Genomic DNA, 16002 nt, shown 5'->3' with positions numbered 1-16002 from the left:
GCATCTGTATAATTACAGTCTATTGCATCTGGTTGTCTAAAAACAAGTTGATTTGTGAAGATTATTAATTTTTTGTAATAGAAGTTATTAACAAGATTAAGTTTCTTATGTATAGAGAAGCGCACCTGTTGCATTTATTTTAACATCTTCATATAAGTTTTCTTGTATTAGAAAGACTTTTGATGTCCCATTTATTATTGTATTATTTTAGGTTTAATATAATTTATATTTTTTCCAACAAAAATAAAAGGAGCCCCGCAATCACCGCACTCAAGACCTATTAGTACCAAAATAAACATTAACACTTTAATAAAAAAAAAATGGCATGAAACAAAATAAATCAGTAAAAAGCAGGCCATAATTTTCTATGACAACCACAGATAGAAATAAAAAAAAATAATCATATTTGTATTTCTGTGCTTGATTTTATTAAAATTTCGCGGTTGGGAGAGGGAGAGAGGGAGAGAGAGAGAGAGGAAAAAAATAATGTTTTTCAAGTTCACAGGTATATGACATGAATGAAATGGAACATCTTAGTATTAGACTAACCAACGTAACATACGTGTCTAGATGACAATACGAGGAATTGGAAATTTTAATCACAATCCGCTCCCCTAACATGACAAGACAATTATCTCATATCTTTCTTTTCGATCAGTTTCAGCAACAGTAACAAGATGCATATAAAAACACCTTCACATGGAGTATGCAGTAATCAGTTAATTCCACTACCCCTTCCAGTTGTCTTTCAGCTTCCGTAACTCTCTTAAAGCTTCAACGGGAGACTTGCACCCTACCTTCTCCTTCAAGGATTATAACATTTGTCAGTGTGTAAAACAAACAAATAAAAATGTACATCTATTGGTACATCTTTTTCATTACTTCTTTCTATCAATTTGTACTCTCTTAAGTATATCCTTAATTAATTACTATCACATAACATTTAACTAATTGTCATTAGTTTTTTCTCCTAAATAAAAAAACTTAAATACATGTCAGGTAAAAGATTGAGATCATGAACAATTAATCCTGAACTACCTAATAGTAATTTTTTTCTTTTGAAGAGTTGGTAAGTGGGGAGGAGGTAAACCTGAATGTCGGGTTGGTCAACCCTCTTAAATGGGTTGGTTTCCATTTCTTCCTCAATGGTGGAGGAAATTGTAAGTTGACCAGCTTGCTGCTGATTCTTAGCCTATGTTAATTTCTGTTGTATCCTCAAATTATGTGGCTCAATTGTCAGAGCAAATTACAAGTTCCTCACTGCATACTAGACACAAGAAATTCAAACTCCTACATTTGATTAATAATGTAAATTATAAGAAAGAGGCGCAGCATAATAAATGAACAAGAATTTAAGCTTTTGTAGGTCAGAAGTCCACAAGCACATAATAAAATAATCTAGAGTATCCGCTTCTCTTCCCTTGTACGTTTTGAATGCCTCAGGTTATAAACTTCTGATTAAATCTAAATAATTAGTTTGGTATTGTACAACTGGTTTGGTACAAATGCACCTGTTATTTACATTCATTGAGTAAGGAGTATCAAGAGAAATCCACTCCTTTTTCCAATTATAATTATGAAGTTGGCTATTGGATCTCCAAAACCTTGTGTTATTAAAGATCTATGGATTGTCATGCTTAACTGCGTAAGGATTCCTGAAGCAATTGCTTCTTGACAAGAAACCTAAGTGTCCATTTTAAGCACATGGATACAGGGACTCCAGCATTAATAAGTTTTGGAACCATTAATAGTCTTAATTTACACCTAAATTTGGTACATGGATCAAGTGTCAATAATTTCTGTTTCATTACATTCAAATCAGTCTGACTTATCTGTGCAACCAAGTGGAGATGTAACCCTTGCATTTGTACAAGTTTACCAGTAAGGCCTGGCCTAAAATTATTTGGGATTATCTACAATAACTTTCGCAACCAAGCATTCCTAGGTTGGGGCACTATGCATCCTAAATATATGCTCATCTGTTTCATGAATAGAACCATGATGCTAAGAGAATTCTGGTAGAGGGGATTTTAGTATTACATTACCCCATGGCCACAGTAAACTCGTGTTGGCTTTGGTAATGAACCTAATGTTACACATAGTGACTGATACATCTGCTCTGCAGTTCCTTTGAAAAATTTCCCACAATCAGCAATAAACTGTAAAAAAAGAAGGTAATAACGAAATAAATCTAAGCATTCACATAGAGAGAGGCCAAAAGGTAAGTCATATATACACTGGCTCCAAGCACTTGGCATAGCTTTTAGAATCAATTTATTGTATCCTTTCCTAAGAACTCTTATCTTTTGAACATGGTTCATGACAATTTAATAAATGAGAAAGGTAAGATTGATCAGTCAGCTTACCAGTGTGTCTCCAGTAAAAACAGCAGGCTGCTCCTCCTCTTTGCCAGTAACATAATAGCTTATGTGACCTTTGGTGTGGCTGAAGCAGGCAGAAAAATGGTTTGTGTTAACAAGAAAGAGCGAAATGTGTCTTGAGAAAAGATGAAATTTAGGTCCAACCACATAAGGAATCATCAAGCAACAACATGTATTTAATAATAAAGACAATGAAGCAGGGTAATGCCTCATTGGTGGCTTATAACTAAACTCAATGCATCTATTGGTTTCCATACATAGACAATGCTATGAAACAATACTCTTGTACTTGGAGGAATATAGTTTTTGAATTAAAATGAAATGATTTAGAACCTATCAGAAGTGCGAAGATGTCAAATCATAAACCTCAAAATGATCTCTACGAGTTGGATTCTTAAATGAGTATCATTCCCTACAACTTTTATACAATAATTCATTTATAAACAAAATCACTTCTTTCATTTTAAGGATTCCCAACTAAGGTAAATTTGCAACCAAGGACGAGCACACTTAGCAGCAGCACGACAAAATTCAGTAAGCAGCACTGCAGCACAATTTGTTGCAAACAAATAGTAGCGGGTTGATGAGTTTTCCAAACCCCTTCCAGCAGTGCATTATCAAGGCACTTAGACTATTGTCATTTCATACAAAATGGAGGAAAGACCACAAAGTTACAGTCTTATTCCAGAAATGCTGGTAGGTAAATCCAAACTTCCCAGTTTTACGTTGTGGAAAAGGGACTAACAACAATATCCAATTGACAAGTTATTAACCATACCAAGGTGTGTGAAGACACAATATATAAATATCAGCCCCAAGGGACTCCTTATCCCCATTTTCAACCTTATCAGTGCAACCTATGACGTTATCAATTAAGCTACCATAGACCTTGATTCCAGGCACCAATTGCTTTATCTTTTCATTTCCACCAGCATGATCCCTGTCATGATGACAAAATTTACAAACGTTCATAACCAGCCAATATCTGATGTTCATAACCAAGTACAGCTGCATAAACTGTACATTGATCATATTTCTTTCTCAACAGTCAACATCAGAAAATAAAATAAAAAATATAAAAAGAAACTGATAAATACATAACAGCTAATCCATGTGACAACAGTCAGAAAAATGCACCAAATTAAGTACAGATATTTCAAATGATAAATGAATAATCGTACAGAAAATAAATGCATTTAAAAGTTATTGGAAGCAAAAGTATATGAAGATTACTAAGCTTCAAAAGTTATTAGAAGCCAGAGTATACAGGTGCTATTAGCATTTATATTATCAACTGCAATTCTGAGCCGAGTAATTCCATTTATATTATTCGTACACAATTTTGTACTATCAACACAAGCAGAAATAACATGAAAAAAAAATCTATATGAAAAAGACCAAGTCAGTCTACATTCATTTTTTTAGGATAAAAGAAGCCCTATTTAAGCATAGATAGTAGTAGTACATATTCGGATATTAAAATCCCAAAGTGGCGATATTAACCACAGTTCTAAGCTAGGTAAAGTTAATTTAGAAGTAATAAGAGCCCTGAGTTAAACTATATGGACCCAAATTACAGCATCTATCTAAAAGGAGACTCTAAAATATCCTAAACAAATAACCATGATTCTACACATGACCAACCAAAATGAAATTAACTATGGTAAAAAAAAAAAAGTGGAAACTAGTAGCAGCAGCACCCGTGATGATGTGTGGTGAGGACAAGCTTGAGATTGACCCAATGTGAATTGGCAGCTTCTAGAACTTTCTGAGGCTCTACAGGGTCCCCCACCGCACCTTCTTTGGTGCTCTTGTCAACGATTCTGCAGCAGTGCAAAACCAAATTATATTAAAGGATTGCCTGATAATAATAATAATAATAAACAGTGAAGCATCATTTGGAAGGCCAGAAGTACTAGAATATGCAAGTTGTGCTGTAACTATACATGTTCACGTGTGTTTATGTTAAATTTGTTTAGGATTGCAGAGAACAACATATATATAAGACTTACAAGTAGGAATAATTGTCTCGAAGACAAGGAACGTGATAGATTTTCATGGTTCGAAGAGAAGGAACATAGACTGTGTGTAGTGTAGGCACTTAGAAGCAACGATAATCACTATCACTACACAACGTAGCTTCGGGTTCTTTCTAGTTTAATTTTTTTGAGGTGGAATAGGACTGTAACTTTGTGATTGTAAAATAATGGGCAACTTAACGTAATTGTAAAATAATCAAAACATGGGGGCTAAACTACCAAAAGAGTAAATAATTTTTGGAAATTGTTAAATGGGATAAATTTCATATTAAACCTACAAAGGAATAAGTTGTAGGATCATTGACGTTCTGAATACAGAGTTATAAATTAATTTATAATTTTTTTTTAAAATCGTAAAAAAGTAAATAACTTATTATTTTTTTAATTGTGATTTTAAAGTTGTAAATGTTTTAATTTTTTTAAAATTGTTAGTAGAAGTCGTAAATAATTTATGATTTGAAAGTCATAATTTTTTTTAAAAATTAATTATTAATGAATTTAAATTAGTTTTAATTTATAGTTTTATTTAATATTTTCTATATTTTTTTATTTGATATCATCCCACCACAATATAAAATATAAAATAAAGTAAAAAATAAAATTAATTTAAATTTTTTAATGATTAATTTTAAAATAAATTATGACTTCTAATAATAATTTAAAAAATAATTTTAAATAATACACAAAATACAAAAATATTAAATAAAATAATATAAAAATATTAAATAAAAATTAAAAAAAATTTAAATTTGTTAATAATTAATTTTAAAAACTTATGACTTGAAGTAGTGAATCATTTATGACTTCTAATAACGATTTTAAAAAATTAAAACTATTACGACTTTAAAGTCACAATTAAAAGAATTAAAAGTTATTTACTTTTTTATGACTTTAATAAAAAATAAAATAAATAAAAATAAAAGTCATGAAATAATTTATGATTTTATATTCAAAAGTTATAGAATATTGTATAACTTACCTCTTTATGAGTATTAATTTGAAATTATTGTCCCCTTTTGACCCAAAACATGGTTTTGGTTTCTAAAATTGAAAATAGAGTACCTTCTACTTTTTACTTTTAAAGTGTTTTATCTTCGGTGAATTAAAAGTTTATTTTTGATATGTAAGCATAGAAATATAACATTCTCATATTTATTATAAAATTTAAAAAATTATTAATTTTGAATATTGTTGATTTCTGAAAATGTATTATTTTTTTATTATATTTTTTCATGTTTTTCTTAATTATTTTCATGAAGAGGGATGGAAATGGAAATATTTTCATGAAAATTGAGAATTTAATACATAGTAGTTATCCTTTTTCAAACATATTTTTCTCATTCATAAAATTAAAACCTAAGATCTAAGGAGATCAAGTTCATGATTACTCGAAACAAACGACTTGTTGGTGTGATAATTGCATATTTATTTCCTCCAAAATATATTAAATAAAATTATTTTATTTTTAATTCAAACAAATATAACTATGATAATTATTATAACCATGTTAATTAGAACATTTAGATTTTATATTTATTCTATTTTTTTAATTTCCATTCTGTGAATATTCAGATTTTAATGGATACTAAATGCAATTAATTTATTTTATTTCTTTTATTCTTCTCTGCAATCAATTCAAATATTTTTTTTACAATCACATTAAAAATCAGTTCATCAACCCATTAAATATTAAAAATGATTTTTTCTATTATAATAAATATAAAATAATTATTCAATTAGTCTAATTATACGTTTCTTGAATATTTGGTTCAATCACTATTAAAAAATCGTAATTTAAACTTTTTGACGTTAACAAATAATCCATTAATTCTTAAAAATCATTTTTTATTGTTAGAAAGTCAAAATGAAATATATAAGACATTAATAAAGTAAAGAAAATTCTATCTAGGACAATACTTTTAATAATAATTTTTTTTAAAGTATATATATATATATATATATATATATAGATATAGATATAGATATATTTAAATTGGCATATATACTAATATATATTTATTAAAATTTAAATATATTAAAATTTAAAATAATATAAAAAATTACTCCTATAAATGAAATAAATAAATTTAATACCCGTGCAAGACATAAGATATTAAGCTAGTTTATTTTTTACCTACGTTATCTTTAATTTTAAAAAATAATCCTAAGAATACTAAAATATAACCAAACATGTATTTTAAATATATGCAGGAATAATATTCCTAGTCATTTCATACCTGGGATATGATTCATGTGAATATAATATGATTCTATAAAACAAACAATCCCTTAATCTTTATTTTTCATTTTTAATCTTAATATTCATTTTAATAAAATAAATTGTTTTTAATGTTTAAAACAGATTAAACTAAATTAGATATTTTAATTTTTAAATGAAATGTTCAAATAAGAACTAGAAACAAAGTTAGAACTTTACAATTACAAATTACAAATATATTTAAGTTAAAATTTAAAGAAATTATTAATTAAAATTCAAATAAATCATCTATAACTGTTATAAAGGAAATAACCCATTTAGTGTCATCTTTTATACGTAAGTAAAAAAAATTAATACTATTTAATTTCATTTTGCACTAGTTTTAAATAAAATAAATTTAATATTTCATTTTTTATCTTTTTGGTTACAACATTTTCTTTCACAGGCAAGCAACGAAATTTAACATTATTTAGATTGGGCCGAAACAGAAGCTGGCCCATAAGCAAAGATCAAATTTACTTATGTAGCATCGTTGCGAGGGTTATTATTAGATTTAGGTCTTCCCTCTTCCGTGCACAGCTTGAACACACCGCGTTTCAGAGAGAGACGTCGCAATGGGGAGGAGTAAGCATCTCTATTCCTTGTTATCTATTATGATTATGATATTGCATTCGTAGTTGCGTATGCGTTTTGGGTTTTTTTTTTTGTTCTTCGATCTTGAGGATTCATTCGATTCGAAGGATAGCTAGATTGAAATATGCTTTGTATAACGATATGTTGAATCTTTGTATGCAAAGCGAGAATAATTTTAGCCGTTTTAGTTTTTTTGTTTGAACCTGGAAGCTCCCTTGTTGCATTTGGTTTGTGGTTGGTGGATATTATGATAGGCAGCGCGTTGATTATAAGCGTAAATGAAATTTATGATATGTGCAATTCTGTTTACCGAGGAATTCCATGTTTTTTGTTTGATTTAGAAAACCGGTTAATAATTGGTTTGGCAGTCTGATTGTTTTGTTTATTTAAAATTTGACATAACTTGGAGGTGGTTGTAACTTGAATACATCGTCTTGTGGCCATATATTGTATGGGTTTAATCAATGTATTCAAGTAGATTAATTGTTTTCTTAAGATTTTAAACGCATATTTTGTGATTTCTAAGTCCATTTATTGAAGCTTGTATACCCTTTAATTTTGTGTTCATGGTCATCCTTGCTTGATAACCTTGCCTGAAAGTTACATATCATAGACTCCTACATGAGGAGTTACACTATTGGTATATGTCTGCTGTTGCTTATGGGTTCATGCTTCAAGAACATGTCATTTTTTATTCCTTTACACAGTTTTTATTCTCTCCTTGAAAAACCACTATCAAGTCAATTGTGTAGTACTTAGTCTTACAATGGTATATTGTTTATCAATCCTTTTATGACTCGTATGTTTTGCTCAATGTTATTTGTATTTAGAGCTTTATAGTATTGATATCAGTTAGGAGGTCCTTCTTTTTAATTGCGTTCTCTCTGTGACTACAGTGCAGTCCTATGTATCATGGTTGAATCACTTGAATGATAATATGTGTTTGTATACTGTAATTATTGAAAATGGTGTCAGAATGAATAAGGATTGACTTTTTATGTGTCATATTCATGGCATGATGGGAATGACGAATGGTGTATGATTTTAGGGCCTGCAAGGTGTTATCGGCAGATAAAAAACAAGCCATACCCCAAATCACGCTTTTGCCGTGGTGTTCCTGATCCTAAGATCAGAATTTATGATGTTGGTATGAAGAAGAAAGGTGTTGATGAGTTTCCCTTCTGTGTTCATCTGGTTAGCTGGGAAAAAGAAAATGTTTCAAGTGAAGCATTGGAAGCTGCTAGAATTGCATGCAACAAATATATGGCGAAATTTGCTGGAAAAGATGCTTTCCACTTGAGAGTCCGAGTACATCCATTCCATGTTCTTAGGATCAACAAAATGCTTTCATGTGCTGGAGCTGATAGGCTTCAGACTGGAATGAGAGGTGCATTTGGAAAGCCACAGGGAACATGTGCTAGAGTCGCCATTGGTCAGGTTCTTCTTTCTGTCCGCTGCAAGGACAGCAACAGTCATCATGCACAGGAGGCTCTTCGTCGTGCTAAGTTTAAGTTCCCTGGTCGTCAGAAGATCATAGTTAGCCGGAAATGGTATGTATTAATTATTAATTCTTTTGACAGTAAGCTTTTGTTTCTGAACATGAATACTTATAGATCAGTTAAATCAGTTTTAGACTTGAGTTGGGTTTTTGCCATTGTACCTTGATTTGAATTATGAGCAATATATTTTATATTTCCTGAAAAAAAAAACTTGTATTTTTATTGGGTTGTGATTACTACCTGTTTTGTCAAGTATTTGATTTTAGTTTCTTTATTTTGGTCCTTTGTCCTACGTGACTCTTTTACATATTTGGTTTAACTGTAGTTGTTTTAAATGCTTGTTCAGGGGTTTCACCAAGTTTAGCCGTGCTGATTATCTCAAGTACAAGTCAGAGAGCAGGATTGTGCCTGATGGTGTGAATGCTAAGGTAATGGAAAGCTGCACCTGCATGTGGATGAAATTTCACTGCATGTTGTTTTCTTCATGCTTGAAGACATTTATTTGTTTATTTATACTTGGATCTGGATTTGTTTGAAGCATATTTTGCATTCAATTGATCTTTTTAAAAGTTATTTTTAGCTTATCTAATTTACAAGTTCCTTCTCGTGGCCTTGCAGCTTCTTGGGTGCCATGGACCACTGGCAAACCGTCAACCAGGACAAGCTTTTCTATCTAGTGCTACTGCTACTGCTTAGATGGCTTGTTACATGGAAACAGTGGGCTTTGACCACAATAGTTGTGTTTGACTCAATTTGAGTTTCTTAATTGCTCTACTCGTAGTATTAAACTATTAAACTATGTTAAGTTTATCTAATCTTTTATGAACCATCTTAAATGGAATGAATGTCATATTTTGTTGGTATTTCATTGTTGTTGATGATTTTGTTTGGCGATTGATAATTGCTTAATGAGAAAGTTAAGATTAAGACCCGATCAGACAAGCTTACCACCATTGTATCTCCAGTGAAAACAAGCGGTTGCTCATCCTCTTTGCTATTAACATAATAGCGATCATTGATGTAGTGACCGAGCAGGTTAGAAAAAACGAAAGTTTGTCTGGGAAAGAGGATGAAATTTGGGTTCAAGTCCACAGTCCACATCAGGAATCATTCAATGCATCCATAGGTGTTTCAGACACGGTTCTATGAAACGGATGCAAATCATGAAATACTAGAAGACAATAGTTAGTTGGGTTTTTAAATGAATATATAATTCCCAAAACTTACATACAAGAATTCGTTTATAAATAAATGAAATAAATTCTTTCATTTTATTTTAAGATTGCAAAGTGCAAACGTAGTTAAGCGAGGATGAGAGCATTTAGCATGACAAAAAAAACAGGAAGTACAGAATTCTCTGCAGTCAAATAGTATGCTCCAGCTTAACAGTTAGCAGGTTGCTTGGACTTGGATAAAAATAGCAAAAAGTTACAGCAATCAAAATTTTATATTGGTATTTAATCATACATGGTTGACTACAACTTAAGTAATAACCAATTGGATCATCACAAGATTTAGTTCTTTATTAAAAGCTTACAGTTTCTTTTGTAATAGGAAGTTACTTAGGAACTTGTCCAAGAGATCAGTGTCTCCAAAAAAATAGCCACATATTGACCATAATCTTGGCTTTTGAGGCAATACCTTCCCATGAAAGAAATCCAATTAGTTACCATTAAGAAAAAAATGTTTAAACCAAGTTACCGTCCCATGGTAGAAATGCACGATTACGAAATAGTCCTGTCTTCTTCTGCACGTTTTCTTCCACCTCCATTGATTGAAGTTATTACTGGCTGTTAACGGGTCGGGTCGCGCAGCCGGGGATGTTAGTTAGATTTAGATAGAAAGGGTTGACCCGACAGGAGTGGCTTTGTGAAGTGCACTGCTGCGTTTAATTGGAAAAAAAAAATTAATCAGAAACGCAAATGTCAAGAATCACCCAATTCCGAGCTCTACTACTCCGCGGCACCACCAACCAGCGCTCCCCTCTCCGCCGCCCCGCCGTCGCCGATTCTTCATTTGCATCAAAACCCTCATTCTCTAATGCCGCCGCGTTCCGCGCCTCTTCGCCTGTGTTCCACCCGCAACAACGCCTCGGCAATAGCACCTTCCGATTCTTCTCATCCAATTTCGACAAAGGCTTTGCGCAGAAGGTATTTGATAAACCGGCCGCCACGGTGACCTCGGCCTTCTCGCGTTACCGCGAGGCAATTGGGCTGCAAATCGAGGCGTTCTTCAAGAGGAATACTCTCTTTCTGTGGGGCGCCGGTGGCGTTGTCCTCTGCGCTTTTCTGTGGAGGATCCTTTTCGGGATCGCTAACCTCTTCGTTGGACTCTCCGAAGGCATGGCCAAGTATGGCTTCCTTGCCCTTTCATCTGCTATCGTTGCTTTTACTGTAAGTTAAGTTCTTTCACATGCTCTAGGCTACTTCAATTATTATTATTCAATACATGCTCTAGGCTCCTTCATTTTGGATTGAAAGTGCTGCTGCTGGTGGAACTTGTTATGAATGAATGAATGGTGTATGGGATGCAGCATTGTCTAATTGTTATATGTGTGTTGTGTCTTTTAGGGCTTGTATATCCGTGCGAGGCTCACGATCAACCCGGATAAAGCCTATAGAATGGCCATGACGAAACTTAACACGTCGGCTGGGATTCTTGAAGTTATGGGTGCCCCTCTTTCTGGAACTGATTTGAGAGCCTATGTCATGTCAGGGGGTGGGCTCACTGTAAAGAAGTTCAAGCCAAGTGTTAGGGGCCGACGGTGTTTTCTCATTTTCCCCATAAGAGGGTCTGAGAAAAAGGGTCTAGTCAGTGTTGAAGTCAAGAAAAAGAAGGGCCAGGTAAATCAACTCACCTCGGTTTATGTTAGTAAATTACTTAACAGAATTTGATAGTCTTACGTTGGCATTTGTTGTTTCTCTTATCTGTCTCAAAATCATATATTTACTTCAAATATTACTAATGTTGTTGATTTAGGTACATTTTGTTGTTCCATGTCTTTGAGAATTGCTAGTTACATACTTACATCCTAGATTGATTTCTTGCAAAAATTCATACCTGGTGATTAGTATTTCCACCTTCATCTGTGTAAAATAACTACATCAGATTTCGTTCAGTCTATGAATGCAGATGATAAATTTCCCAACCCAAGATCTATGTAAGCAACCAAATATAAACATACAAAATATCTCGCTTTGAGTATGTACAGGGAATCTCAGCTTCAAACATTTTTATATAGAGTTTCTACTTTTATTTTTCATATTGTAAATCAAATTAATCAATAGATTGATACAGTAGTTACTAATGTAAATGAGGGATTCTTTTATGTATGTCCGCACAGGAAGATATGTATATGTATCTGGGTGGTTTATTTTGCAAAACTTGGCTTGTTGTGGATGAGTTTGATGTTGCATATGATAAATTGATAATAGTATATGCTTCAGTGAGCATAGATTGAACTAAATCTTTAAGGTAATGTGCAATATATGGTACGTACTTTTTGGCACATTCGGTTGGAGTCTTGGAGCATAATGCTCATGTTTGGAGGGAGTTTTCTTTGGCTCTGCAGCTGATTAGGGCTTTATTAGGCATTTAGCTTCTAATTTGGTGTAAAGCAGGTTTTATTTAAAAGCATTTACCTAACAGGTGTGTGTGTGTCTGTTTACAATAACACCAACAACCAAGCTTTTTCCCACTAGATGGGGTCGGCTACATACTTTTTCCCACAGGAGGATTCCTTATGGTCTAAATTCCTTGTAATTTAGTTCTCTGTCTTTAGAAATTTCTTCTTTTATATCTATAAAAAAAATCATAGGATAGCAGAAGAGTTTTCTGTGCAGGGATGCTATGGCCATTGGTTCTCTGTTACCTCAATTAGGATGGATTCGTGAAGAAATATTAATGAGAAAAAAAACATGCTTTAACCTGAATCTTGCATTACTGGCAGAAGGAGGGGGATCTGGATTCTGGTGTTCATCAAATCACCCAGAGCTGAGAAGTAATACACTGACATAGTTAGATATCTATAGAAGTATCATGATGTTGATCATTTTGTGTTGTAAATATGACTTGCTTCAATTTTTTGTGTATGCATATGTTATGATATATCTAAAAGAAGTGAGAGCAGAGCAGAAATTTAATGAGAACTAAAGCTTTTGAGGCGATACTGAAAGACCCAACTGTGATGGGATTTCTATTTTGAAGTTACATTCTAAAGGGTTCAAATGCAGTGAATGATGTCTTATTTCTATGGATCGGTTGATTGTTTTGAAGTATCTCACTTCCTGATGCCAATGTTTCTGTTGATATTTGCTTTATTGTGATTATAACATTTTCACAATACAAAATTAAATTCAACATATATTATTTTGTGATTATTAAATCCTATTTTTGGTTTAATGATTAGGATGGATGAAATAGTGTTTAATTCTAGTCTAAAATTCTCGCCGAACTGAAAGTACAGTCCAAGTCTTTGAAGATAAATGCATGCTCTAGATATTCCCTAAGAAGTTTGTTATATGTGCAAATAACATGGGTTTGTTTCCAGCAATGTCCCCCGAGTTACTTTAGAACAGGTTTAGGTAGTATCTCTGATCTTCAGTATATCTTCTTAATTTCTCTTTTCATTTCCGAAGTAGGATTGTGCTTGGCCTAAGAATATTAACCAGAATTAATGGGCTTAATTATCTGCTCTGTCTATATAGAGAAAATGGAAATCTAGCATGGGCTAGTAATGGCTGCACTCATAATTTAGGAAGCACTTTGGCAGCCCTCCTGGAAAAAAAAACTGTTTTTAAGTATCCAGTAATTCTACCGCCCTCCTCACACTATGCACTCACTGTAATGAGGTTTTTCTGGCTTCTACTGATGGCAGTCGTACAATGCCAATTTTTAATATTATTTTAGTACTTACCTTCAATTCAAATAGAAAAACTTAGTGCAATCAAGTAGATTTTAGCTTTAGATTTTTTTTAATTTATTTTTTATTATGATAATGCTTTTCTCTGAAGTGATGCTAGTGATTATTAAAAAACAGAGAAAATTTGTACCAATTTATAGAATTTGAAAGGCTGCATAACATTTTTTAGTGTTCGACTTTGGCTCCTCTTTCAACTGGGTCCTTCTGTCTTCATCCCCCTAGGTAGTTGCCTATATTTGTGCCCATCCCTTATCTAAGTACTACCTATAGAACGTTTTGTTGTTTTCTGCATAACATAACTAGCCTCTTTGTTTCCCGCAATAGTTATATGGTGGAATTAGTAAGAATTAGTCTCGAGAAAAATAAATGTAAAAGAGTTAATTGGTACTTCAGGGTTTGCTTACTTAGCCTTTACCATTATGTTCACACGCAGTATCATATGAAGCTGCTGGCTGTTGATGTTCCCATGGCTTCTGGTCCAGACCAGCGGTTGTATCTAATTGGGAATGAAGAAGAGTACAGGGTCGGTGGGGGGATAATATCTGAGCTAAGAGACCCTGTAGTGAGAGCAATGGCAGCAACCAAGGAATTTGATGATCTTGATGAGATTGAGGAAGAGGAAGATGCTGAAAGAGAACGGCAAGAGGCTGAAAGAAAGGAGCATGAAGAGATTGAAAAGCTTGAAAAGAGTAGTGGCACCTAGTGGATAGACTTTCGTGATGTTTCTCTTGTGATTTATTCTCTTGTTGATTACAGGAGGTTGATGTTGTTTAAACACATTTTGTTTTGTATCAGTTCGAGTTTTCCCTAGATTTAGAAACCCTTGTACCACAAATGACCAAGTTTATCTGAAAATAAAGCTGACAGGGATCAACGTGCATTGGAATGGACTCGGCATTTGTTGGTTTCGATGTAGCCTTGTCTCAAGTGGATAATCCTTGTCTACGATATAGTTACTATCTGCCATGGTTGGATGTCATTTCAGGAACCTAAATTTTGACCCACCTGGCCCATTCCCCTTGAATGGAAAGTTGTTTCTAGTACTCTTATACTTTCCTCCAATATCCAAAGGATTCTCAGTGTGCAGCGTTAAAAATGTAGCTCACACTTAGAATTTCAGCAAGAGGTTTAAATATACAGTGCAGCGTTAAAAATTGTAACTCACGTATGTTTTGGGTGTAAAGCAAGAAAATGGTAAAATAATGAAAATTTGAAAAAATTCATTGTTTAATTGAAGAGAAAAGTATAAAAAAAACTAGATTTTCTTTTAGGTTCTCCTTTCATTTAATTTTTTTCTTTATTTTCTTTCCTTTGATGAAAAACATAGCAAGAGGTTTTTTTTTTTCTTGCCATATCTATTGATGTCTAACTTTTTTCATTTTGGTTTGAAACTTTGATGTATTTAAAAACTAAAGACCTTCGGTCGAAACAAAAAACCTAAAGACCTAATGAATAATTTTCCAGATATAGTCCTATTTAGAATAAAGAGAATTGATGTTACACTGCAATTTATGATTTAGTAGGAAATAAAAAAAATATGAAAATCTGAAATGCAATTTATGATTTAGTTGGAAGAAGATTAAATAAAGGTATTTTTATCAAGTATATGCCACTTAATTATTTCTTAATTTGTATGACATAACTTCAAATATCAATATTGAACAAAAAAAACTTAACTATCAATGAATATGAAATCAAACGAATGATAAGCATTAAACAACAGCTTCATAGGTAGGAAAGATAATGGATAGAATATGAGTAGGCTCATATAGTATTTGTTTCTATATTGGTGTTTTTAAAAAAATACTTATATCTGACCTTATTTTTGCATGCATAATAACTTTAATTATCATTTTTTATCTATGGGATACTTATATACTCATATTAGCCAACACTCATGACTCAGACTTTATTTATGTATAAAGTTAATCATCAATAAAAATATATTGATTAAAAAAAAATACTACAAGCAAATTAAAATTTTACTCTATGTAATTCAAACATAATATTAGAAGCATCCACACATAATACTATCTATGGTCCTATATATAAGGAACAATTATCTAATTGATCAAGATTAATATAAGTGATTAAATTAGTTAATTTGTTATAATTTTTAATTTTATTCTAAGACTATCCATAACATTAAATGAGTTAAGAGGTAATTCTTTTTTAAAGATATTTTTTTTAAAATCAATAAGTATACATTGTTTTGTTGCTAGCTGGATAAATGCACCTATTTTCATAAAAAAAATGACTGCATATCATTAATTAATCAGGGGTAAAAAGAAAATTTAACGATAAAATAATT

The 16002-nt window shown here is 32.2% G+C and overlaps 3 protein-coding genes across 3 annotated transcripts; 2 read left to right on the top strand and 1 right to left on the bottom strand.

The window, feature by feature from the left end:
- Positions 1–508: 508 nt before the first annotated feature.
- Positions 509–3443, bottom strand: LOC114408231 (hydroxyacylglutathione hydrolase cytoplasmic-like). The gene is made up of 5 exons (XM_028371295.1): positions 3160–3443; positions 2367–2445; positions 2046–2159; positions 1091–1267; positions 509–803 (listed from the first exon to the last, which is right to left on the bottom strand). The coding sequence occupies exons 1-4, from the start codon at positions 3411–3413 to the stop codon at positions 1247–1249; spliced, it is 468 nt and encodes a 155-aa protein (XP_028227096.1). The 5' UTR covers positions 3414–3443; the 3' UTR covers positions 509–803; positions 1091–1246.
- Positions 3444–7125: 3682 nt separating this feature from the next.
- On the top strand, positions 7126–9638 carry LOC114410188 (60S ribosomal protein L10). Its single transcript, XM_028374023.1, has 4 exons — positions 7126–7262; positions 8320–8821; positions 9117–9198; positions 9389–9638. Exons 1-4 carry the CDS (start codon positions 7253–7255, stop codon positions 9464–9466), a joined length of 672 nt encoding a protein of 223 aa, XP_028229824.1. The 5' UTR covers positions 7126–7252; the 3' UTR covers positions 9467–9638.
- Positions 9639–9977: 339 nt separating this feature from the next.
- LOC114410187 lies at positions 9978–14734 on the top strand. Its single transcript, XM_028374022.1, has 3 exons — positions 9978–11163; positions 11341–11613; positions 14125–14734. Exons 1-3 carry the CDS (start codon positions 10693–10695, stop codon positions 14392–14394), a joined length of 1014 nt encoding a protein of 337 aa, XP_028229823.1. The 5' UTR covers positions 9978–10692; the 3' UTR covers positions 14395–14734.
- The last annotated feature ends 1268 nt before the right edge of the window (positions 14735–16002 follow it).

Source organism: Glycine soja, chromosome 4 (assembly GCF_004193775.1).
Source record: "Glycine soja cultivar W05 chromosome 4, ASM419377v2, whole genome shotgun sequence".
In the NCBI taxonomy this organism is placed as follows: Eukaryota; Viridiplantae; Streptophyta; class Magnoliopsida; order Fabales; family Fabaceae; genus Glycine; species Glycine soja.
Note: the sequence above shows the minus strand (reverse complement) of the source record. Positions and strands in the feature narration are given on the sequence as shown.